This window comes from Pseudorca crassidens, chromosome 7 (assembly GCF_039906515.1).
Source record: "Pseudorca crassidens isolate mPseCra1 chromosome 7, mPseCra1.hap1, whole genome shotgun sequence".
Taxonomy (NCBI): domain Eukaryota; kingdom Metazoa; phylum Chordata; class Mammalia; order Artiodactyla; family Delphinidae; genus Pseudorca; species Pseudorca crassidens.
This window is the reverse complement of record NC_090302.1, coordinates 24,478,614-24,504,651: the sequence shown is the minus strand read 5'-3', so window position 1 is coordinate 24,504,651 and position 26,038 is coordinate 24,478,614. Positions and strand designations below refer to the sequence as shown.

The window sequence follows — 26,038 nt, the reverse complement described above, 5'->3', positions numbered from 1 at the left end:
TCCAGTGATAAAGACACTTGCCATTTTTAACATGTAAACCTTAAGGAGGTTGTGTACCATTTGGATCTTCACTGGAGCGAAAACAAATCATGCTAATTTTTAATTATGTAAAAATTTAAATATATTAAAAGTTGAGAGAAGAGTTTAATGAACTCCCATGTACCTATTACTTACTTTCAACAGATATGTACCAGCATTTTGCAAAATTATTTTCATCTATTCTTCACTCTCTGCCCCGCCCCCTACACACACACTTTGTAAAAATTTCCTAGGGTTTTAATTTTAAAAATCATATTTTCAATATTCATTTCTCTAACAATTGAGAACATTTTTCTTAATATAACCACAATTCCATTATGATACCTTACAAAATTAGTAATAACTCCTTAATATTATCTAATATCTAGTCCATATTCAAATATTCTTGATTGTCTAAAAATGTCACCTTCATTGGGTTAAGTATTTAAACATAATGCATTTTTTTGAAGCCCTTTACATATGACGACAGAGATTTGTTTAAAAACTCAATAGGTTAGTAATTTACAGCTAGGGATCAACTCAAGTGTGGGATTATTTGACTTGTGAGAGCAGGGAATTCAGCTATCATAAAGATTTTGAGGTAACTACATAAAGGCCAGTGACAGGTCTTTTTTCCCTACTAGGTTAATGACCTTCTCTGGAATGCAGATTCCACTGTGCTTGCAGTTTGGCTGGAAGACCTTCAGAGGGAAGAAAATTCCACTCTGAAAACCTATGGTAAGACAGCTCTAGTACCTCAACCTTCTGCCCCATAAAATGTAATTGAAAGTAGTAGGCCATGGAGTTTCCTTTATCCTTTTCACTTAGTCTTGTAATGGAATCAGAGATAACTGAGGGGGGTAGGTAGAGATGAGGGAGTGGTTAGCTTTTGATGGGATGGATTTCAGTTATGTATCAGGCAGGGTCTCTAGAGAAATAGAATCAGGGTAAGCTGGCTGATTGGAAATTCAGTGAAGAGTTGATGTTGCAGTCTTGAGTCCAAAATCTGTGGGACAGGCCCACAGTCTGGAAACTCGGACAAGATTCTCTGTTACAGTCTTGAGGCAAAATTCCGTTTTCCATGGGAGGCCTTAGTGTTTGCTCTTAGGCTCTATGAACTCTTTGGTTGAGATTTATCCACATTATGGAGGATAGTCTGCTGTACTTAAAGTCAGCTGATTATAAAGGTTAATCACATCCGCAGAATACCTTCCCAGCAACGTCTGGACTAGTGTTTGATCAAACAACTAGACACCATAGCCTAGCCAAGTTGACATGTAAATTATCACAAGTCATCAGTGCTTTCTCTTCATGGATGGTACCGCTGTAGCAAATAAAAATGCTAGCCAAAGGAATACTGTGGAAGTGAAAGAGAAATGAGATTAGATATAAGTAAGAATCTTCTATAGCTTTTAAATTGCAAATCAAATTGTAAATATGTATGTTTCAGTGTATATGTAATATGTGAAAGCATTAGAAAATAAAGATGCGAAGAAGAAGAGTTCTTCTGTAATTCTGTCACTCAGTAATAATCACTATTTAAAGTTTCTTGTCTTCCACATTTTATGTATACATCTCAGTAAAGCTATGATCTCATTTTTGTTAAATAGGTATGATACCTGCAGTTTTGTAACTTGCTTTTACAGTGTGTCACAAACTTTCCATTTCAGATATCTATCTGTGTCATTTTAAATTGCTGTATATTCATTTATGCTACAGTTTATTAAATCTTAGTTGTTAGACATTTAAAGTTTTGTAATTTTTCACTGTCATCAATAGCAGTGCACTGAACATTTTTTTCATAAATCTTTTCATTTGCTTGATTATTTTCTGAGTGGCTTTCAAACTTTTTAATCAGTAGAACTTTAACCGAAATGCTATTGAGAAGCTAATTCATTCATTTATTCATTCAACACAATAGTTCTCAACCCTGACTGCAGCTTTAGGAAAAAAAAATGCTACCAATGTCTTATTTCAGAGCTGCTCTCAGTGTGTTATAATGGGGACTATACATCAGTATTAAATTAAAAAAAAAAAGCTTCCAGGTGATTTTTTTTGTAAACACTGACATTTATTTACTTATTTATTTTTAATTTTATTTATTTATTTATTTTTGGCTGTGTTGGGTCTTCGTTGCTGTGCGCAGACTGTCTCTAGTTGCGGCGAGTGGGGGCCACTCTTCCTTGTGCTGCGTGGGCTTCTCATTGCGGTAGCTTCTCTTGTTGTGGAGAAGCTGTCCTCACAACGTCTGTCCTCACAGAGCATGAGCATGTAGTCTAACTTAACCCAGAGGTAGGCTGAAGTATTGTAGTAGCCTTGTTTGAGAACTAGGTTGGATTTGCTGTGATTGCTGAGTTAAGAATTAGTGATGAGGGAGATGTTTAAAGAAAAGAAATTCCTTAATATAATTAAAATCTTCATTTATGTGTGTCATCTGTTTAACAGAGGTTGGCTTTGACATGATTAGGTCTTTTTTTTCCAGCTTTATTGAGATATAATTGACATATAACGTGTACATTCAGGAGCTACAATGTGATGATTTGATGCATGCATGTACTGTGAAATGTTTGCCACAGTAAGGTTGATTAACTCATCCTTCACTTCACATAATTACCATTTTTGTTGTATGGTGATAACTTTTTTTTGGCTGCGTTGGGTCTTCATTGCTGCGTGCGGGCTTTCTCTAGTTGTGGCGAGCAGGGACTACTCTTCGGTGCGGTGCGCGGGCTTCTCATTGTGGTGGCTTCTCTTGTCACGGAGCACAGGCTCTAGAGCGCAGGCTCAGTAGTTGTGGTGCACGGGCTTAGTTGCTCCACTTGCCTCCATGCAAGCTTCAGTAGTTGTGGCACGCAGGCTCAGTAGTTGTGGCACATGGGCTCAGTAGTTGTGGCTCATGGGCTCTAGAGCGCAGGCTCAGTAGTTGTGGCGCACGGGCTTAGTTGCTCCGTGGCATGTGGATCGTCCCAGACCAGGGCTCGAACCCGTGTCCCCTGCATTGGCAGGCGGATTCTTAACCACTGCACCACCAGGGAAGCCCGGTGAGAACATTTTAAATCTACTCTCGTAGCAACTTTCAAGCATACAATACAGTATTGTTAACTGTAGTCACCATGCTATACATTAGATCTCTGGAACGTATAACTGAAGGGTTTGTACTCTTTGACCAACTTCTTCCTATTTCCTGCGCACTACAGGTTTTGGTCTTGTTCTTTTAAGGGTAATTGCATGCTAATCTCCCTTGGACATAACTGCATGCAAAACACCTGGAAGAAAATAGTAAGCGTCTTAAGCGTAATACAACATAGTGATGCTAGTCTAGTGCTCTTGGATTGAGTGTTTTAATACTTTTAATCTAATTGCCAAATTTTCTTCTAAGTCTTAATGGAAAAAAACAACTCACTAAAGCACTGTCCTGTGGTAGGAGCCTTCCATCATCATGATCATAAAGTTTGAAGGTAGAGGTAGAAATGAACACATGTGCTTCTGACCTTATTGATGCTTAATATTTTATCCTCATGACAAACTATACTTTAACAATTATTGTTAATATTATTATCTTAATGAAGAGGCTGAGCAGAAAGGGTCATTTGAAAAAGAAAAGGGTGTCCTCATCCCTCTCTAGCAAGTGGTACGAAGTCCGGTCCTCAGACCCCTGCCTCTGATGGCCTCCTTTTCATTTTCCCCTGCAGTTCAGCTCTGGACTGTTGGAAACTATCACTGGTATCTCAAGCAAAGCCTGCCCTTCAGCACCTGTGGGAAGAGCAAGATTGTGTCTCTGATGTGGGACCCGGTGACCCCATACCGGCTGCATGTTCTCTGTCAAGGCTGGCATTACCTCTGCTATGACTGGCACTGGACGACTGACCGGAGCTCAGGAGAGAATTTAAGTGACATGGCAAATGTGGCTGTTGTTGATGGAAGTAAGGAGCTGGAAAGTGTGTCCGTGGGCCCGCAGGGGGCCTGAGCCAGGAGCCTGCAGATGTGGTAGTTTGACTGAAACAGTGCAGGATTTTTATTTGATTGATTATTCTGGTTGTTTGGTTTGTTTTTACTTGTTTTGGTTTCGATTGAATGGGAACGCCCTTAGGTGAGGCGTGTACTCCCCTGAGAACCATGGTCTCTCCTCTCCCCCTGCCTCCCTCAACTCCCTTTTCTACTACAACCATGGCCTTTACACATTTACTTGTCTGGGCTTTGAAGACATTGACATTTCTGACCCTGGGTGGAGAGGAAGACAACAGTAGGCTCCTGGCGTTGGTGTGTCAGCCTTGTCTTTGTGCCCTGACATAGGGTTGCGTTGACCCTCACACCACTCCATTATGTTGCTTTATTTTTTGATATATATTTAATTTATATATATAATTTGCTTGCTAATTATATACCTTTCCAGTATCTTCAGTTCAAGTTACAGACATCTGCCTAGTACTCGGATTGGATTGGTGTTTTTTAATTAGGTTGAGGCTTTTTGTTTAGTGAGGGGAAAGAAACTAGGGAAAGTCAGTCTTTCCTGAATAGACAGTTTATTTATTGCTAATGACCTAAAGGAAAACTTGCTTCTAAGGTTGTAACGTGAGTTGATGTACTAATTTATGTTCTATGTAGTGATCGTAACACTGATTTTACAATCATATGTTCTATATAGAGGACGTAAGCACATATGCCTTATTACCAGATCCATGCACAGGGAAGTGCTTTAAGGATTTTGGTTTATTCTGGCTTGGTTGCAGGCCCAGGTTTAAAGCTAGAACTCTGACCTTTTGGCCTGCTTGCCCTAGTCCCTGGCACCTGAAACTCCAAGCCCCGAGATGGACTGCTATAGGCCTGGAGGTGACAATAGCCAGATATAGACAGAGCTCTGACACTTACTTCCCTCCTCTACACTGTATTTAAGCTTATTCATGATAAAAACACCAACAGTTACTTTTAAGAATCGCTGTATATTTTCTACCACCATTATTAATTAGTGGTACTGTGCTGTTCAGATGCCTTGTTTTACGAATTGAACATCCATGTGTCTCATCCTCTTTCTCTCTCGCATGCAGACAGGGTATTGGTGACAGTCTTCCGGCAGAGTGTGGTTCCGCCTCCCATGTGCACCTACCGACTGCTGCTCCCACACCCTGTAAATCAAGTCATGTTCTCGGCACACCCTAAAAAGAGCAATGACCTCGCTGTCCTAGATGCCAGTAACCAGATTTCTGTTTATAAATGTGGTATGTTCAGAAACTGTTATCAGGATGTTCTGAATCAAATCTCCTACATGAAGGCAAATTACAGTTTGGTGTTGCATTAGCTCCAGGGCTTCCAAAAATTTTGAAGTTTATAATTAATATCATTCTTACTGTGATGTTTAATTGACTTGCAGGGTTTTTTCTGTGTTTGTGGGGGGTGTTCAATCCTACTCTGGCTAATAAGAACAATTCCTTTTGCTTTGTTGAATTTGAAGGGTTAGTTATTTAGGAATAATTCTCAACCCTAGAAAGAACGTAGTATCTCATTACGTCCTTAACATTGCCATTGCACGTATTTTCAGTTGATCTCACAGCTTTCCTAGGAGCTGTGTCAGAGGTGGAGTTTTTCTGTTTTATAGATGAGGGAACAGCACGCCGGAGGGTTTGCAGTCTGCTTGAGCAAGAAAGGACAAGGACCTCTACTTAGGTGTTTTAGCGTCTAATCTAGTTGTCTTTCCACAGTCACATTGCTGCCAGTTTCTAGTTGCTTTCCTGATATACTTGAAGAACCTGAAATTTGTGAATTCTATGGTTGTATCGTAGGTTATACTGGCTCATGGCAGTGGTAGCCTTGTTTTCAAATAAGTTTTGAATTCTTAGCCTGAAAGGTAGGCAGAAATTTAATTTAAGAGAGAGGTTGAGATGTGGTTATTTTCTAGATTGCTTTATTTGTAAAGTGGATTACCTTCTAGAGCCCATTAAATGCAGAACCCCATATCCTTAGTATCAGGAAAAATGTTTGTAGTTTACTATGATAGTATTTGCATTTTTTTTTTCCTAGGTGATAGTCCAAGCATAGACTCTACGGTGAAACTGGGAGCTGTGGGTGGAAATGGATTTAAAATTTCTCTTAGAACACCTCATCTGGACAAGAGCTACAAGTAGGTTGTTCTTAGTTGCCTTGGACCTCTGGGCACAGAAGCAGCCAGCATTTAGTCCTAAATTCAGCCAGCTGTTATTACCTTATCCTGTGCCTGTTGCTCAGTGGAACAAGAAGTAGGTACAACACCTTGGTCCTGGTTTTACAGCCTGGTTGGAGAAGTCAGTTACCTATATATCTGAATATCATATATGCTGATGGGTGGCAATGGAGCATAAGTCTTAGGCTGACTTAGAACCCATTCCCCCAACATCCCTGGGGGGATTTTCAACAGGGAAAATCCCATGGGAAAGGTGGAGATGCAGATGGTAGAGCAGAGTGCATTTGCTTACACAGATGAGGATATGTACATTGTTAATGTGCGGCTGACCTAATGCAGTCTCTAGTTTGTTTCATCCTACAATGCAGAACTTTTGGTTGCTGTGTTTTGAGGCTCTCGTTGCAAATCAGAATGCATTTTCCTATTGAAACAGTACTACAAACAGTTGGATATAATTGAATACCTCGGGTGCACTATAGGCATTGTAAAATGACCCAGAAGCCAAATTATTAATTATAAGTCCATTTCTGTGAGAACCCAGAATTTGATTGTGTTCTATTTAATAAGCCCATGTTCTTAACTAACGCAGTACTTTGTCTCCTGGGCACATTTATTTCTAAATTAATGGGAATAATGAGCAAATAACTGAATATAACAAATAAAATGTTTCTTAAATGCCAATATATGCAATATATTTAATGAATATATTTCCTACCTGTGTATGATTTGGGAGCTGTCTATATAATGCTTAGTAGTTTTTGAAAGAGCATGTACATGGATTATTTCATTTCACAGACTTGAAAGTTTAGAGGACAGATTTAAGGCAAACTAGAAAGCATGAGGAAATTGAGAATATAGTTTCATTTTTTAAAAAATTGTGAGAAGGATAGCTCTAAGTCATTTAGAGAAGATTTCATGAAGGGCATAAATAACTTACCTTGAACCTTGAAAAAGAGATAGGTTTAGGATTGCCAAAGAAGGATTGAGAATGTTGAGTGTGGTGGACAGAAGAGTGTCAGTGAGAACCCGAGGCAGGAATGCTCCTGCGTGGGGCTGAATGCAGTGAAGAGACTGAGTCCAGGGAGAGCTGGTTGAGTAGGAAGATCAGACTAGTGACTCAGCTTTAGTGGGTGCTGAGGATCTGCTGCTTGAGCTGAAAGACAGGAAGGAGCCATTGTGAGTTCCCGCGTGAAGTAGTAAAAACAGGCCCTCCTCCAGTGTCTGAATGCTACAGGAGGAAGGCATTAGCGGCAAAGAAGTCATCTCCCAAACGAATTAGTCATTTTGATAAGAGATGCTTAGGATCCGTTCAGCTGAGACCTAAATATCTGCTGAAGCCTGCTTTGAATGCTGGTAAATGGTAACAATGGAAGACTGCTGGGGTTTATTAGCGTAGGGCCTGGGGCTGTCAGTTTTTCTTGTGTAGTCAGTTTCTTGAAATGTTCTCTTCAAATCTAAAGATCTCAGAGTATAAGATACTTAATTTTAAATACTAGAAAACTGTATTCTTAAGCCAGGCAAACATTATTTTTGGATTTTCTGGTATTGGGCATTACCTCAGGTTTTGTCCCTCCAAATAATTAGGAGTTGACTATATATAAAGTGGTTCATCCTTCATTCAGGAAAATCTCGGTGATGCTAAATTTTATTCATGTTTTGAAAATTCTTCGATGTTTAAAACAGAATTCAGTTTGAGAACAGTGAAGATGAAGAAGTAAACCCACTGAAGCTTGGCCTTCTCACCTGGGTTCAGGAAGACGTTTTCCTGGCTGTGAGCCACAGTCAGTCCAGCCCACAGTCTGTCATTCACCATCTGACTGTGGCCCCTTCTGCGATGGATGACGAGCAGGGACAGCTCAACATTAGGTATTCCAACAATTCGCTGTATTCCATGTGTTAATAAGCAGATAGAGTTAGGCTTCTTTTATGAGCATGGGACTTTTTTTTTTTTTTACTTCCAGTGAGCAGGGTTGAGGGGCAGTGGCTTCCTTTTTAGACATACTTAGCAAGAGGGTTAAGTCTAGTTTTTAGTCATGTCAAAATATAGACTAAAATACATCAAGAAGTGGTGAAAAATAGCACAAATGCCAAGAGATGAGGCAAAACATTTTTAAGGTGTGTTAAAAATTTTCATTCACCTTATATTCCAGCAGAGTAATTATTAGCCTATGAGAATTAGCCACTCTAATTACCCTTGTTAGTTATTAAAATCGACTATGAGATCTATATATATGCACTTCATTTTGATTTAGTGACTTCAAGATACTTCTTCCAGCCTCCTGTACATTTTGTTCGGCACTTGATTGCATTTATTACTAGAAAACCTCTTCTGTTTTTCTTTGCTAAAATTTCATAGCTCCCTGGCCCTGAGTTTCATTTTGATTCCCGACTGCATCTTTGTCACGTAACAGGTTTCATTAATGAATGTTGTTTTCTGTATCGCAAGCCCTGTTGTGCACCAGATAGCGTTGTGTGGACAGCTCCGAGAAATCCTCAGGTTTCCAGTGTCAAAACTCGGCACCTTTGGCATACATTGATAGTAATCCCCAGATTCACATGTAATTAAAGTTCTGCCGGTTAGGTTTAAATTCTGAAAACCGTTGTCGCAAAATTAGGAACCTTTCTTTATTGTATACATGAAGCATATTCCAAATGCAGTCATTAATTTCTAATCTTTGAATGATACTGCTTCATATTTTTAAAAAAATATTTATTTATTTATGATTTATTTTGGCTGCGCCAGGTCTTAGTTGTGGCACGCAGGATCTTTTTTAGTTGCGTCACGTGGGATCTAGTTCCCCAACCAGGGATCCAACCCGGGCTCCCTGCATTGGGAGCGTGGAGTCTTAACCGCTGGCCCCCAGGGAAGTCCCAGTAATGTTTCACATTTTTAAAGGTTTTGTGAATATGTCTGGATGCAGAATATGTTCTAGCTGCATGCAGACTTAACAGGGGCTTCCTTTGTAAAACAGAGCAATTTACATTAGAAATGCCTAAATTATGCATGTTTCCACTACTAAAAGTTTGAAATTTTTTATCATCTTGTAGAAGGTAAATGCGGTCATCTCATTTGCTATAAAGGAAGTGAGAAGTCATTTAAAATATATTTCTGCTGCTTTGACTTTTGTTTCTCAAAAAAGACTATTTTGTTCATACAAAAATGTTAGTCTTTGACAAATATATAGTCCCCCAATCAGCTTATAGCTTACATTTACTATAGCTTGTGCTTTGTAAAAGGTACCCTTTTAAATGCTTTTCCTGTATTAACTCACTTATTTCTCACAGCACCTCTCTGAAGTATGTACTGTTGGCGCCCTCATTTGACAGCTAAGACAGCTGAGGCACAGAGCAGTTTAAGTAACTTGCCTGAGATAACGCAGGTGGAGCCAGGATCCAGTCCCAGCCATTGCACCTCCAGAGTCTATTCCTTTAACTTCTCAGATAACTTATCCTCCCCAAATTTGTGGCATCTTGGGGGTTTTTGTAGATTTGTTTAAAACTCTTTGAATAAATGTTAGCATTGGCACCATTTGCTTTTATCGTACCTCTTCCACTTCCTTTAAGACATGTCTACTCTTGGTTCATTGACTCAGGAAAAAATATAATGGCAATAACAGATTCCTCTCTTCCCATTAAGGGAGACCCACAGATTTCTATGAATGAATATAATAGCAATATAGGTATTAAGCGTGCTCACTTTCCCACAGATTCACTGCTTTATTTAATGCAATAAATTGAAATAAGTTGCAATAAGTTATATAAAGTTGCTGCCAGAATAGGAGTGATGACCTCACAATGTAGACACCTACTTATTGACATTGTGGAAAATGTCATGTGACAGGTAATTGCTTTACCTGGGCTTGCGCTTGCAATAGTTTATCTATTAGTGTGTATATACATATGTGTGTGCATTTATTATGTTTATGTTATATTGAAATAGGCAGTGCAGCACCAAAGGAAAATTGCTTCTTTTTCTGTTTTGCAAAATCAATGAAATGTCACTACTTTTGAGAAAAACAAGTCTGTTCACACCTCCTTCACTTCCTTTGTTTTTTATTTTACTCTTGTCAGTTCATCTGTGACAGTGGATGGGGTCATAATCAGTCTGTGTTGCAACTCCAAGACCAAGTCAGTAGCACTGCAGGTGGCTGGTGGTCAGATACTTAAGTACCTTTGGGGTGAGTATCAAAATGTTAGGAAAGTGGGGGCTTCCCTGGTGGCGCAGTGGTTGAGAGTCCGCCTGCCGATGTAGGGGACACAGGTACGTGCCCTGGTCCGGGAGGATCCCACATGCCGCAGAGCGGCTGGGCCCGTGAGCCATGGCCGCTAAGCCTGCACATCCGGAGCCTATGCTCCATGGTGGGAGGGGCCACAGCAGTGAGAGGCCCGCGTACCACAAAAAAAAAAAGTTAGGAAAGCATGTTTATGACTTACGTAGATATTTAATTCTTGAGTACATATACTTGTATCTTATCAGTGTTGCCGTGATTATTAGGTCTTTTAACTACCCTGAAAAACCCTAATCTATAGAGTAGAATTAGCTGGTGTGTTCTCCCTGTATTTTCTCTTGTAATGAACTGGAGTACTTTACTGAGTTTCCAAAACACATTTGGAAAGTGATTTAAATTGCATGTTAAGTATTTTAGCAAGTATTAATGTAACAGTTTTTTTTTTTACAAAGAGCGGATCAGCTCTTGGTAAACCTCATCTGCCAATCCTGCAGAATCACCCTCTCTGGCTGTTGAACCATGGAAGAACCCTGGTGGATTTCCTGTTCGATTTCCTTATCCGTGCACACAGACCGAACTGGCCATGGTTGGAGGAGAGGTAAGTAAACACAGGCAGAAAAACTTACCACTTAGAGCAGTGACCCAGGAACTGATAGCATTAAGTAGAAAGAGTGTGTACTTTGGAGGTGGACCTGAGTGTCCACTAAATCTCAAGGCAACAATGAGGAGTTACTCACTCTCAACAATGAGAAGTTTCCTGAGCCTCAGCCTGTAAATCTCTGAAATGGGATTAGGAGATTGCATGTAGTGGTTAGTTGATTCCTTTCCTTGGAAGTATAAATTCAAAAATAGAAAAATGCAATTGGCAGACTTTTATCCCCATTTGTACAAAACATTCAAAGTTAGTTTATAAGTAACTTTTGGGGACAACAGAAATGTAATCTTGAAACTAGTATTCAGTAGGTTATCATTCATCAAATATTAGAATGCCTATAATTGTGGCCGGTGGTAGATACAGTGGTTACAAAACCAAACAGCTGACTAGTTCCTGCCCTTCTGGAATTTTTAATCTATCAATACGGGTATGGCTGTCCCTTCTGATAGGAGAATGAAGTAAATGAGCAGGGTGTAATGGTAGAGAATAGAGAAGTGTTTGAGGCTAGTTAGAGGATGGTAGCTGTGAGGATGGGGAGACCAACTTTTGGTGGTCTGGGAAAGCCTCTAGGAGGTGGTGGTGTATGTGCTGAGATGTGAAGAAAAAGAAAGTTCTATCTCTAAGAAAGGGAGAGTGTTCCAGGGAGGAGGAACTATCCATACTGTGAGCTTAGGAGAGCTCAGCTTACTCAAGGAACCTAACGGAAGCAATGGCTGGTCCTTAGTGATAGGCCATGGGAAAGAGCGTGGCTTTGCTCATTTAACATAGATTGGAAATTGATGATTTTAATCAGGGAGTAGTGTGATGTGCTTCATGGTTTGAAAGGTTATTCTGGCTGCCCAGTAGAGAGTAGGTTGAAAGGGAGGAGAGTGAAAGTGGCTGTGAGTGGAGGCAGTGAGGGGCCAAAAGGTGATACGTTTGAGACATGCATAGGAGATAGAAACGGCGGGGCTTGCTGATGCACTGGATGGCCTCATAGCACACTTTGCACTGGACCAACCACATCTTAGGCATCTTCAGTCCGCATTACAAGGACCTAGATGTGAAATCATAGGGCAATGGAACCATGTAATAGAAAAGTTGGGTTTAACTAGTTTGGTTAGAATTGTTTGTAATTTCATATTTTATTTCTTCGCAGGAATGTGTCCTCGGTCTGACTGATAGATGTCGCTTTTTCATCAATGACACTGAGGTATCAAGGCTTGTTCTGACATTGAATCTTTTTCAGTCTTGGCCCCAAGTAATATAGCTAACTCTCCCCTTTGCCTCCCTGACCTTTTGTAGGTTGCTTCAAATATCACATCATTTGCAGTATATGATGAGTTTTTATTGTTGACGACTTATTCCCATACCTGCCAGTGTTTTTGCCTGAGAGATGCATCATTGAAAAGTAAGTTTTCAGTGTATAAAATAGAAAATAGTCCCTGTTCTAATATCGTTTGTCCTTTGAAGTCTTGATGACTTAAGATTGTTGCATACTTTGGCTTTTTATCATGAGTCCTAGACTGGAGAAAACTTCTAAAGTTCATTTACTTAGCCCCTAATCTCAACATGATATCTCAGTTGAATCACTCCACATCAGTTAGCAAAGAGAAGGAGGTCCTTCCTTAAGCAGCACATCCTAAGGTAAACAAACAATTTTCAGGAAATTTTTTAATATAACTAATATTTTACTTTGAATTACCATGTAGGCACCAAACTGGCAATATGCTCAATCTTCTTTGTAATCTTCCTTTTCTCACTGTGGCAACCCTCCATTGTATATCTGAAGGACTCCATCTCATGGCTCATAGGAAATCGGCTGCATTTTTTTCTGTGTTCCACGTCCCCCCACCCAGCGTGTTTGTGTGCGCATGCACACAATTTTCTTATGGAAAAAAAGCCCACTTATTTTCTTTGCTTCTATTGATAACTTGGAAACAGGGAATCTTTCACTGATACGACACTAAGACAGAAGGTGCCCAGTCCTCCCTGTGTTTTCCATATCAGTTGAGACGTTGTGTATGGGCATGTGCATGAGGGCTCTGTGAGAGAGCACAAAATTCTGGGATAAGATTGTTTATCAGAGGGGCTAATGGTCTTGAGGCTGAGTAAGAGAGCAGTGCGGCTTAGTTGTTAATTGCTTCTTTCTACTTTGGATAACATGCAGTTTCAGCTGCAGTTAGTGGAGAGTGGCTTGTCCTGACAGTGATTCTTAAGGCTTAGCCTACGGTGTCTTTAGCATTACAGGCAGGTCTGAGCAGCAGCCATGTGTCTAATGGGGAATCTCTGCGGAAGGTGGAGAGGGGTTCACGCATTGTCACTGTTGTGCCCCAGGACACAAAGCTTATATTACAGGTAAGCTGATTTTTCAGGCTATGTTTCTGATAGTCATTTGACAGTAAATAGCAAACAGAATTCTTGTGGATTATATTTTAAGCTGTTTTATCATTTGTGTTAATTTATTATAAGCCTTTCCTTCCTATGTTCTCTGTTAGCTTTATACAAAGGAGTGTTAATACAGGCTCTGCCCAGTAAGGCTAAGAGGGAGACTTCTTTTAAAAGTCAAAATAAGTTTTGAGCACAACTAAATTTTCCCAAAGCTATGCTCATTTTACAGTGTTGTGTTAGTTCTCTAAGAAGAGTTAGGTAAAGTTGTATATCCTGGGTATTTAATTTTTTTCTATTTAGTTAAAAAAGTTATCGATTTGATTTATTTATTTTAAGATGCCAAGGGGAAACTTAGAAGTTGTTCATCATCGAGCCCTGGTTTTAGCTCAAATTCGGAAGTGGTTGGACAAGTAAGTACCATGTATATGATTAGTTAGCTTATTGTTATGACTTACGTGTGAAGACAGCAAGTATTCCATTAAGATTTTTAAAACTTAAAAGTCTTCAAATCTTTCATTACATATATCTTCAATCAGATTCTCAGAGGCTCTCTTTTCTTCACACTTTGATTCTTATATCGTATGGTGTAATAAACATTCCTAGCAGAAGGAATCATGAGGGTCAGTGTACGAAACAGGGCTTCCTAGCCTAAGGGGAACGATATAGGCTTTAGATGGCCTGTGAACCCAGGGAATTTTTGTACCATCCTGTGTCTGTGTGTATTTGTCTGGGCAGAAGGCCTAAGGCTTTCAGCAGACTTATAAAAAGGCCTATGACCCAAAAATGCCTGAGCCACTGTCGTGAAGGAAATGATCCATTATCTGAATCTCTGAATTTGGGGGAAACTTTATATTGGAAAATGTTTACTAACATTTTGTTAAAAAAGAAAGTAGCTCTAAGTTCCGTAATGATTTTGTGTGCGTGTGTGTGGATATAGTCCTCAACCAGCCATGATGACTAAATCACACCTTTTAGGAAGGTAAATGAATCTGGTACCTGATTTTTTTCATTCTATGATTTCAGAGTAGAAATCCAGTAGTAGTTGGGCTATAGTCTTAATTTTAACTGGTTTATATCATTATGAAAATATGCTGAGTCCAGGGAGCTTACTTTTTGTGAAATGCCCTCTCTGTTCATTTTCTGTCTCTTCACAGACTAATGTTTAAAGAAGCATTTGAATGCATGAGAAAACTGAGAATTAATCTCAATCTGATTCATGATCATAACCCTAAGGTAACATTCTAAATCTGATATTTATCATAGCTTACCTTAGACTTGAACTAAGATGATCTGAACTAAAATGTTTTGTCCTTTTTTTATTTTTTTCTTGGGTAGGTGTTTCTTGAAAATGTGGAAACCTTCATAAGACAGATAGATTCTGTAAATCATATTAATCTGTTTTTCACAGAATTGAAGTAAGTATTTTGAATAATTCATGAGTATCGCATGCATAATTTTCTCTCTTCTGGTTAAGGAAATCAGACAGATAAATAGAGGAGAAAAATTACTTTTCAATATATTTTTTTTAATCTCTAACTCTTAGATGCCGCATGTACTGGATTTTCAGTCTTTTCCCTTTTTAAAACTAAGACTTTAAAAGATGTCATTTAGAATTATTATTTGACTTTAATTTTAGGTGTACATAAAAAACTATTAATTGAAATAAATGGTGTCTTCCTCTGCAGTGACTTTTTTCTAACTTTCTATTTTTTTTATTTTTTTCTAACTTTTTAATGAAAAATTTTAAACATGTAGAAAAGTTGAGAAAATTGTCCAGTGAGCATCCTGTACCAGCACCTAGATTCTACAGTTCCTGTATTGGCTTTATCACTATTTCCCATCTGTCCATCCACCATTTTTTTTTCCTAATGCACTTTTAAAAAAAATTAATTGATTTTTGGCTGCATTGGGTCTTCGTTGCTGCGTGCAGGCTTTCTCTAGTTGTGGTGAGCAGGGGCTACTCTTTGTTGTGGTGTGCAGGCTTCTCATTGCGGTGGCTTTTCTTGTTGCAGAGCACAGGCTCTAGGCACACAGGCTTCAGTAGTTGCAGCATGTGGGCTCAGTAGTTGTGGCTCACGGGCTAGAGAGCACAGGCTCAGTAGTTGTGGCGCACAGGCTTAGTTGCTCCGTGGCATGTGGGATCTTCCCAGACCAGGGCTCGAACCTGTGTCCCCTGCATTAGCAGGCGGACTTTTAACCACTGCGCCACCAGGGAAGTCCCCACCCTTCATCTTTACTTTAGACAAATTTCGAGGTAATTATAGGCATCAGTCCACTTTACCTGTCAGTACCTCACCTTGCATAACATTAACTAGAGCATATTCTTTGTGTACGGGGTCCCCCTGCATGTCAAATTTATATATAATGAAATGCACAGATTATAAGTGTACCATTCACTGAGTTTTGACAAAGGTATACTTCCATGTAATCTTGACCCCTATCAAGATAGAGGACATTTCTTTCATCTCAGAAGGTTCCCCCAAATCCCTTCTCATTTGTTCTTTGTCCCCACCCTCTTGGCAACTGCTTTTTTGAGTTTTTCGCTGTAGATCAGTTTTGCCTGTTCAAGAACTTTATATAAATGAATCATATAGTATACTATCTTGAGATTCATCCATGTTTTTGCATGTATCACTAGTTTATTCTTTTTTATTGCTGAGTAGTATGCCGTAGTGTAAACATACTGCAGTTTATTTCTTCATTCTCCTGTGGGTGGACACCTGGACTGTACCCAGTTTGGGGCTCTATGAATGTAACATCTGTATACATTAACATACAAGTCTTCTGTGGACATGTTTCCATTTTCTCAGCAAGTTTTTCCATTTTTCACCATATATGAATATTTTTAGAATTAAACTGTCTTCCAAAAGCCATTTTTTATTTATTACCTCATCGGCACTCCAACATATATGTTAGTAGTTTGATAGCTGGGACATATGTTCAGTTAGTGACCTTGTAATACACGCTTGTTTGCAGGGAAGAAGATGTTACAAAAACCATGTACCCTCCACCAGTTACCAGCACTGTCCAGCTGTCCAGCGATCCTGATGGGAAAAAAGTAGACCTTATCTGCGATGCTATGAGAGCAGCCATGGAGAACATAAATCCTCACAAGTACGTGTGCTGTCGTTAGGTGGCATCTTTTGAGTAACAGAAGTGTGTAGTTGTTTCTCTTCAGCTTGCTCACCTTCCTTATTCTGGTGTACTTCACTTATTACTTCAGGTACTGCCTATCAATACTCACCTCTCACGTGAAAAAAACAACCCCAGAACTGGAAATTGTGCTGCAGAAGGTACACGAGCTTCAAGGTAGAGACATGTTGACAGAGTGTGTGTATCGGGGCCTCAACTGACATCGGGTCTTCGGTCTTCTGGAGATCACACTGACCAGGACCAGGGTCACATCACTGATTTGGCGTGTGGCTTTTTCGTCTCCATTTTAAGACCTGGGTCCATTTCTTTGAATGCTGCCCTATAAAGCTTGTACAAGAGTCAGGGCTTCCCTGGTGGCGCAGTGGTTGAGAGTCCGCCTGCCGATGCAGGGGACACGGGTTCGTGCCCCAGTCTGGGAAGATCCCACATGCCGTGGAGGGGCTGGGCCCGTGAGCCATGGCCGCTGAGCCTGTGCGTCTGGAGCCTGTGCTCCGCAACGGGAGAGGCCACAGCAGTGAGAGGCCCGTGCACTGCAAAAAAAAAAAAAAAGAGTCAAAAGAATATATTCATCTGGTGTCCAGTTCTGCCAGGAAAACGTATTACTTTGTCTTTTTGGTTATGTTGCTAGGTGTGTGGCTTTTTTCCCCAAATGGTTTTGTTCTGTTTTGTTTTCTTACACACTGATAGGAAGTGCTGCACCTGTTCCTGATGCTGTGAGTGCTGAAGAGGCCCTGAAGTATTTGCTGCTTCTTGTAGATGTTAATGAATTATATGATCATTCTCTTGGGACCTATAACTTTGATTTGGTCCTCATGGTAGCTGAGAAGTCACAGAAGGTATGTGGAGTTACTGCTTAGACATACTTCTCATTTTTGTTTATGCGAACATGGTAGTATGAAACAGTGCTCCTGAAACTGCAGTGTTTGGTCTGATGTTAAGGCTGTGAGGACAGGCCTCGAGGCAGAACTGTTAGTCTCCAGGACCCATACTTCCAAGCTCATTCTCTGTCGCTGTTCTGGGCTTACCAAAGTGTTTTGATTGCTAGGTTGAGCAATTGAAATAAAATTACTGGGTTATTTTTAAGCTTATAGGCATTAAGTGTGAACAAATTCTTCTCTTATAAAGGAAATATAACAAATGATTCATATTCCAGTCCAGTTCTATCATGTAGCTTCTTTTACCAGTGCAAATTGGGAACCTGGACAATATGCCCATATGTTAAGGCATTTTTACCAAAAGTGGTTTTATGTAGTTTGGTTTTATATATAATTAATATATGAATACACTACATATTTTTAAAATGATGTAGCTTTCGTTTCATTGCTATAATTATTATATGTTTATTTTTATAAGTAATATAATCACGAGCAATAAAATTGTCCTTTAAAAAAATTTTTTTTTTAACTTTTAGGATCCCAAAGAATACCTTCCATTTCTAAATACACTTAAGAAAATGGAAACGAATTATCAGCGGTTCACTATAGACAAATATTTGAAACGGTATGAAAAAGCCATTGGCCACCTCAGCAAATGTGGTAAGTGTGAGGGTTAGTATGTTTATTTCTGCTTCAAATATTCTTTGGAACTAGGGAGGGTATAAATTGCAATCAAATGTTAGTTTAGACAGACGGATTTCAATTTCCACACCTGAAAATGTTAACAATTACGTACGCGCACCTTATTTTTATCGTATGTTTTGAAAAGCTGAGGGTAAAGCAAATGTCTTTGAATGAACGGGAGGAGCTCCATAGCTAAGAAGATAGAGCAGATGCTTCTGAGTCAAGAGTGATCATCCTCGAAATTCACTTCAGTGTCTTAAAATCAAAATTGGTTGATAATTCACTCTTCTTCTGGTGTTTGCAGACACCTGAAGGAAACCCAGCCTGTCTGAGTGGCCATGCCTGCTGGCAGTGCCCTGACACAGTTTTGATTGGCAGTGATATGGAGTCGAAGCAACACGATGCCGGGTGTTGTGCTTCACCCCATCCCTGACCAGTAGTGGAGCCTCACGCTTCAGCAGTTATGACTCTTTCCTAAGGGCTGAGACGGGGACAAGGAAGAGTCACCTGGGGTGCTTGTTAAGCATTCAGCTTCTGGCTTCCTTGGAGGATCTGGTTCAGCTGGGCTGGGACGGGACTCAGGCCTGTGTATGGTTAATAAGCTCCCCAGGTGATTCTTACTAAGGAGGCTGAGCAAACACTGGACTGGATGGTCATTCATCAGGGGTGGTGTAAAATTCCTTTTAAGTAGAACTCTGATTGCAACTGGCGCTTCTCATACCTCAGAATCTGCAGTGGTGCTCATTAAAGCTCACACTCCTGCATTCCCGTTCTCCAGATACTCTAATTATGCGGGTCTTAAAAAGGTCCCTTGTTGATTTTATGTAGGGACCATTGGTAGAAATGAAATCCATTATGCTTCCCAAGTCTCAAGCTTGTGTGTGTATGAATCTTATTCCTGTAGGACCGGAGTACTTCCCAGAATGCTTGAACTTAATAAAAGATAAAAATTTGTATAACGAAGCTCTGAAGTTATATCCACCAAACTCGCAGCAGTACAAGGTGTGTAGCATGTGAAATGAGGCTCTCCTGATTTTGCTTTGTGCTGTAGTTGGAGAAGGATGAGGCTCCTGAGCCCCTGACACTGTCCTTGGTTTCAAGGTTTATCTTCAAACTAATTAGCCTCATCTTGAACTTCTTATCTGGGAGAAAGGCCCTGACCTGTTCCTCTTCTGAAGAACTTGCCCAGGCAAGAAACCTAGGTGTTGTCTCTGGATCCTCCTCGGGAATACCATGGCAGTTTCCATCCTGCCCCTCCTCCAGCCCAAACTCACGATCATCCTGAATAGTGCTGATCTTTCCCATGTATTTCTGCATAAAGTTTGGTTCGCTTGTTTGAACAAACATCTGTTTAGCTTTTCTCATATGCAGTACTTTGCTTATCAGCTACATGTATTATAATTCTTACAACAACCTGGTAGGTGTTGTGCACAATTTTCAAATGAGGAACCACCTTGCCTCAGGACCTGGGACGTGAGGTGGCCAGCCTGGGATATGGAGCCCGTGCCATCATCACCACCATTTTCAGTTTGTCCACAAATTGTACACGTCTTTCTGTCATCTGGCCCCTGCCTGCTTCTTTAGCATCAGCTGCCTCTGGCAGCCCTCTTCCTCCACTTCCTTTAGCCCTCCTGTCCTTCTAAACTCTCGGGTCTCCTCTGCCAGAAAGCCGTTCCTGGCTGAGGTGCCAAACACTGAGCTCCCAGAGCACCTTGTTCTAAACTTGGGAAGGGCATTTATCAATCTGCTATCTACTGATTTTTTGCCCCACCAGGCTGTGGGTTTCCTTAAGGGCAGGGACCCCGTATTATGTCCCTCTGATTCCCTGCCTCATACTGAGCCTGGGGAATACAGAATTTGGCCAAAGCCTGCCTCTTTGCTCTCATTTGCCTTATCTGTTCGTCCCCTGTGCCCTCTGTGCTTCAGTCATACCAGCCTTTTTGTTATTCTTTCCTGTGCCTTCCATACCCATTCCTGCCCAATGGCCATGGTGCTTTGTGTGCTCTTGGCGTGGAATACTGTCCCGTAACTCTTCACATGGCTTCTAATCCTCACAGCCCTCTGAAACAGCACTTCCATCGCTCTGTCCCTTTACCACTATCTGCCATTATGCTGTCGACCACAGTGTGTTTATAAGTCCGTACTCTTTCACCACAAGAGCAGGAACTTGGGAGTGGTTCTTGTTACTGCTTATTTTTTCTGTTTGTTTGTTTCTGCTTTGTTTGGCTTTATTTTTTGCTTTGCTCTGTTACTCCCGCTGCCCTGAACAGCACTCAGTAATTATTTGTTGGATGAATACATGGCACATCCTCAGTAAGGTTCTGAGTGGAAGAAAAATTGAATTCACTGGTCATCCACAGGGTTTTTCTAAGTCATTCCAGGGAGTTTCAAGTATAATGACACAGGCAGCCTACCTTGGAGATTTAAAAAAACAGTTATCACCTGTCCTCACCAACCCTTTGTCTCCTCCTGTCCCAGGACATCAGCATTGCTTACGGGGAACACCTGCTGCAGGAGCACCTCTGTGAGCCAGCAGGGCTCGTGTTTGCCCGTGCTGGTGCCCACGAGAAAGCTCTCAGCGCCTTTCTGGCTTGTGGCAGTTGGCAGCAAGCTCTCTGTGTGGCAGCCCAGCTTCACTTGACCAAAGACCAGCTGGCTGGCCTGGGCAGAACTCTGGCAGGTAAACACGCCATTAGGTTCTCCCAGATAACTTCTCTAATGGCTTTGTGTCTCTGTGGTTTTGTTTGGCAGTTTTGCAGACATGTGTCAGGTGGGAGCACACCTTGGTGCACTGTCATGTGCATGGGTAAAGGTTAATTTGGAGTGGCTTATTAGGTAGAGTAAAAGTTTAACTGCTACGAGAGCTCCCCAAATACAATGGCACAATAAAGAAAGCAGTTTACTTGTCTCTCTCATGGCACTGACAAGTCCTCCCATGGTGTGGATCTGCCATCTCTTAGGCAGAGAGTTGAAGGTGGATTTTCTCCACATCTGTATTCCAGTCCTCAGGAAGGGGAAAAGCTAGAATCGTGAGAGAACACTCAAAGTTGGAAATGATCTAGCTAACACTTTTCTCTACCTCATTCACCAAACTCACACTTTACAGGACACCGGGTACAGTGTAGCTGGGTAGCAATGTGCCCTGCGAGAATGTAAAGATGAATTTCTAGGTGGGACTGTTCAAATATAGCCAATAGATCATTGGAAACCATAATAGCAATTTTCAGAAATGAAGCCAAATGTATAAGCAATGTGAAAGCAAAGGCAGTTTAGCTGTGTCAGGATCTAGGGATTGCCTGAACTGGAGGTGAGGTTATTCCAGTCTGATTTCTTAGAGTGGAGTGGCATTCCCAGAGTGCCTGGGAGAAGTGACGGGTGCGGCTCTGGCCCTCTCAGCCATGCTTGAAGTGAGTGAGTGGCTGGTATATTTTCCCCCCACCTTTTCAAGAGTCTTGTAAATATTGTTATGATATCCCCATAAAAAGCAGTCCTGAAAAAAAATCCAAACTACATCCTGTTAAATGTACATATATATTCTCTTGAGTAATTTCACAGTGTTTTTTTTTCCTTTGGGATTATAAAAATGTGTGAGATTATCACTTTTCTGTTTCTGGCATTTTCTGGTTATTGTATCTGTGGACTCTTCTATAAGCCCTTTCAGTTTCCAAGCTGAACTCTTTTTACAGGTACCAAGAAGTCCTTATTTGAGTCTTATTAACTCTTCATTCTGGCTCCGTTGATACTTCTGCTCTAGAAACTTGTTATTTGTAGTTTAAATTTTCTAGTTCTGTTCTTGGTGTCTGTTATCTTCTCTTACATTCTTTTCAACTCTTAGCTTGCTGTGTGTCATGCCTTATAATGGAGTGCACCTAGTTCTCCCAGATGCTTAGCAGAAAAAGGTGGAGAAGACAGTGCTCAAAGATTTTTGAGAAATGTTACAGGGTGGAGTCACTTCATGTGTACATTTAACTTAGTTTACACAAGTCACCAAAAGGAAGAAAAGATAGCTGTTGAAACAGTGGAGATGACTCTTCCTGGTTTTGACAGTGATAATATGCCCTGGAGTTAGCATGAAATGGGAGACGTGACTCTGCCAGCCACTTAGTTAACTCTGGGTTCTGTGTGCCTCTCATAGTGTAATTATCTCAACTGGGCTGAGAATGAGTCTCAGATCTGAAGATACTGCAAGACCCCTGACATAAGCCAACTACCCCCATCTAGTGCGCAACCAAAGAAACAGCAGCCTCTTCCTATTAGAGGAAGAAATGGATTAGTGCGAGACGCTAGGTCAGTTTCCCACATGTGTGCCTTTGTATTTTTCATGACTGATTTTGACTATATGTGATTTTCACATCCCATGCTAAATTTTGATTGTAACTGCCATTTAAGATAGGACCCCATGGTATTCCTGCCTCTCTCTCTCATAGAAATTCACAAAGTATATAGTTTGATACACAATAAAGACATATTAATGAAGCATTTCAGCAAAAGAATGCTTAACTCTACCTTACCCAGTGCTTCACAAACGTACTTGACCTGAGAATGGTTTCTTGGTCCTGCCTTTTATGATCCTTCGAGCAGTCTGGGAGAACACTTTTGAAAATGCCATTTTAAAGCAGTTCACTTTGAATGTATACTCTGTAGAGCTCAATCTCCAATTTGTAGGGGACCATTTTGATTTAAATAGTACCACCTGAAACCGTTTCAACTTGAGTTTTGGGAATACCGTTCTTAGTAAGCCGACTGTGCTCAGATGCTTACTGTCTTTGCAGGAAAGCTAGCTGAGCAGAGGAAGCACGGCGACGCAGCCACAGTTTTGGAACAGTACGCCCAGGTAAACTCAGTGCCTCCCATCCACACCCCTCCCCCACCCCCAATCAACAAGCAAGTACCTTAGTGATCATGAAAATTAAAGGAACTGTGGGTATTTAGGAAATCCAGAGATAGTATTTCCCCTGAGGGTCTCCCATCTTGCTGGCTTGACTTGGTAATCTAAATTCAGTATATCTCTAAGTAGTTACACTTGCTGTGAGGTAGAATGCCAAAGAACACTATTACAATATGCACTAGTGGCTTGACCTTGGTAGAAAGTATAAATTAAATCTGAAGGGAGTTATACCTTTTATATTAACTTACCAAAGTAGCAACAATGAGAAAAGACCGTTCTCAACCAAAGGGATGGAGCGTTACACCCTTTTTCGGCTTTCACTCCCGTTCTTTCTGTTGGAAATGTCTCTTTTACCTCGGGCAGCTTGATGGGTTCCAATTTCCCACCAGATTATAAGGATAAGTACCTACACCAGCTTTTGATAGAATTCTAGGATTTATTATGAAAATAATAAAGCCTATGTGCTGTCACAGACTTAACAGGACACAGGTACACAATTAATACCAGGGATTCCTGCCTCTAGGGTTTTGGCGTTTGATGAGAAAGTGTTTGTTACAGTTGTCACTAGTGGGCACATCTGCATAACAAAATTGTGCTTTTAAAATACTTCATTGTCTTTCATGTAATACGAGTCAGTGAAACAAGGTAACTAAAATGTGATATCATTAGATCCTGGAAAGAAAATATGTTGGGTGATTGAGCTGAAAACATGAAGATATATCCCACCTAAGATGGTTAACTAAATGGATAAGATGCCTGCTTTTGATTTCTAACATTTCTTTTTGACTCTTTCTTAGAATTTCCAACTCTCTGCTTACATGACCCATCTGTTCTTGACGTTGTTTTTTCCATTAGAGGTGTTATCATATTTATTGTACTGATCTTAAGTTCCCAGCCTCACAATCTCAACATCCCTGCCCTATCAGAGTCGTGTTCTGATGCTTGCTTTGACTCTTCAAACTGTGTTTTAATCCCTTTTGTATGCCTTGTAATTTTCTGTCAGAAGCCTAATGTGTGTGATATACTGGGTTAAAGCAAATCTGATAAATAGGTCTTTAATGATATGGTGATGAGGCTGGGGGTTGGGTAGGAGAAGTGTTCTGTAGTCCTGTGATTAGCTGGCAGTCTTGAAGTGAGCATGTACCTCATCTGTGAACTTCACCAGTGCTTCTCAGTCTTTTTTCACTTCTTAGGTAGGACAGGAAGGTTAGAGGGGGCTGGAGTTGGGTATTTCCCTGCCTCCACATTGGTTAGGCCCTGGTGAAACCCACTTTGATTAGGCTCTGCCAAAATCACTTGAGTGCAGGTCTTGTCAGTATTTTCAAATGTCTGCTTTTCCCTTCCCCCTGCTAGAAGTACGTAGACACCGTGAGAAGTTCTGGTAGGGCTCCTGGAGGTAAAAAACTCACAAAAGTGTGGGAATCTCCGTAAGTATGGACCCCTATAGAGTTTTTAACTCTTGGCCTTGTCTACAGTGAGTGCTATTAGCTGGAGAAATTCAGTCTTTCACCCTAAGTGTGATGTTTGCTAGCTTTTTTGGGAGTTTAATAGGTGTGAGAACCTGGGAGGGCCAAATCTCGTTGGCCACCTGTTTTGTACATAAAGTTTTATTGGAACATAGCCCCACCATTTGTTTACCCATTGTCTGTGGCTGCTTTTGCACTTAAAACCACAGAGTTGAAGAGTTGTGACAGAGACAGTCTGGATGAAAGTCCCAGAAAGCCTAAAATATTAACTATCCTTTTACAGAAAAAATTTGCCAATCCTAGCCCACTTGTGTTGAGGAAATTCCCTTTTATTTCTGGTTCTGAGAGTTTTTATCATGAACGGGTATTGAAGTTTGCTGATTGCCTCTTAAACTAAGATGTTTTCTGTTTTGTTTTTAGACCAGTGATAGGGTGAATTGTATTTATGTTTTTTCTTTTTTTTAATTGAAGGATAATACCTTATTTACAATGTTGTGTTAATTTCTGCTATACAGCAAAGTGATTCGGCTGCACATATATATACATTCGTTTTTATATATTATTTTCCATTATGGTTTATCATAGGATACTGAATATATACTTCTCTGTGATATACAGCAGGACCTTGTTGTTTATCCATTCCATATATAATAGCTTACATCTGCTCACCCCAACCTCCCACTCCATCCCTCCCCCACCCTCTTCCCCCTTGGAAACAAGTCTGTTCTCTATGAGTGTCAGTCTGTTTCTGTCTCATACATAGGTTCTTTTGTGTCATATTTTAGACTCCACATATAAGTGACATCATGTGGTATTTGTCTTTCTGACTTTCTTCACTTAGTATGATAATCTCTTGTTGCTGCAAATACCATTGTTCTTTTATATGGCTGAGTAGCATTCCATTGTATTATATGTACCACATCTTCTTTATCCATTCATCAGTTGATGGACATTAAGACTGTTTCCATGTCCTGGCTATTGTGAATAGTGCTGCTGTGAACATAGAGGTACATGTATCTTTTTGGATTACAGTTTTGTCTGGATATATGCCCAGGAGTGGGATTGCTGGTTCATATCGTAATTCTATTTTTAGTTTTCTGAGGCACCTCCATACTGTTTTCCATAGCAGCCGCACTTAGTTCCCACCAGTGGTGTAGGAGGGTTCCCTTTCCTCCACATCCTCTCCAACATTTGTTATTTTATAGAGTTTTAATGATGGCCATTCTGACCTGTGTGAGGTGGTACCTCATTGTCGTTTTGATTTGCGTTTCTCTAATAATGAATGATGTTGAGCATCTTTCCATGTGCCTATTGGCCATCCGTATGTATTCTTTAGAGAAATGTCTATTTATGTTTTCTGCCCATCTTTTGATTGGGTTGTTTGTTGTTGAGTTATATGAGCTGTTTGTATATTTTGGAAATTAAGCCCTTGTGCATCACATCATTTGCAAATATTTTCTGCCATTCCATAGGTTGTTTTTTTGTTTTGTTTATGGTTTCCTTTGCTGTGCAAAAGCTTGTAAGTTTGACAAGGTCCCATTTGTTTATT

At 40.4% G+C, this 26,038-nt stretch overlaps 1 protein-coding gene across 4 annotated transcripts in view; it reads left to right on the top strand.

Moving 5' to 3' along the window:
• ELP1 (elongator acetyltransferase complex subunit 1) overlaps positions 1 to 26,038 on the top strand; it is a 65,904-nt gene that overhangs the window by 16,776 nt on the left and 23,090 nt on the right. For all 4 annotated transcript variants that reach the window (XM_067743720.1, XM_067743718.1, XM_067743719.1 and 1 more), the window contains exons 10-29: positions 663 to 756; positions 3,708 to 3,938; positions 5,061 to 5,231; positions 6,031 to 6,130; positions 7,853 to 8,035; positions 10,241 to 10,347; positions 10,893 to 10,996; positions 12,192 to 12,245; positions 12,338 to 12,443; positions 13,275 to 13,390; positions 13,760 to 13,833; positions 14,578 to 14,656; positions 14,759 to 14,838; positions 16,400 to 16,537; positions 16,647 to 16,732; positions 17,264 to 17,412; positions 17,988 to 18,111; positions 19,040 to 19,137; positions 20,614 to 20,815; positions 22,908 to 22,969. In XM_067743720.1, coding sequence (XP_067599821.1) covers positions 663 to 756; positions 3,708 to 3,938; positions 5,061 to 5,231; positions 6,031 to 6,130; positions 7,853 to 8,035; positions 10,241 to 10,347; positions 10,893 to 10,996; positions 12,192 to 12,245; positions 12,338 to 12,443; positions 13,275 to 13,390; positions 13,760 to 13,833; positions 14,578 to 14,656; positions 14,759 to 14,838; positions 16,400 to 16,537; positions 16,647 to 16,732; positions 17,264 to 17,412; positions 17,988 to 18,111; positions 19,040 to 19,137; positions 20,614 to 20,815; positions 22,908 to 22,969 — 2,358 coding nt within the window. The remainder of the gene's footprint in view (positions 1 to 662; positions 757 to 3,707; positions 3,939 to 5,060; positions 5,232 to 6,030; positions 6,131 to 7,852; positions 8,036 to 10,240; positions 10,348 to 10,892; positions 10,997 to 12,191; positions 12,246 to 12,337; positions 12,444 to 13,274; positions 13,391 to 13,759; positions 13,834 to 14,577; positions 14,657 to 14,758; positions 14,839 to 16,399; positions 16,538 to 16,646; positions 16,733 to 17,263; positions 17,413 to 17,987; positions 18,112 to 19,039; positions 19,138 to 20,613; positions 20,816 to 22,907; positions 22,970 to 26,038) is intronic.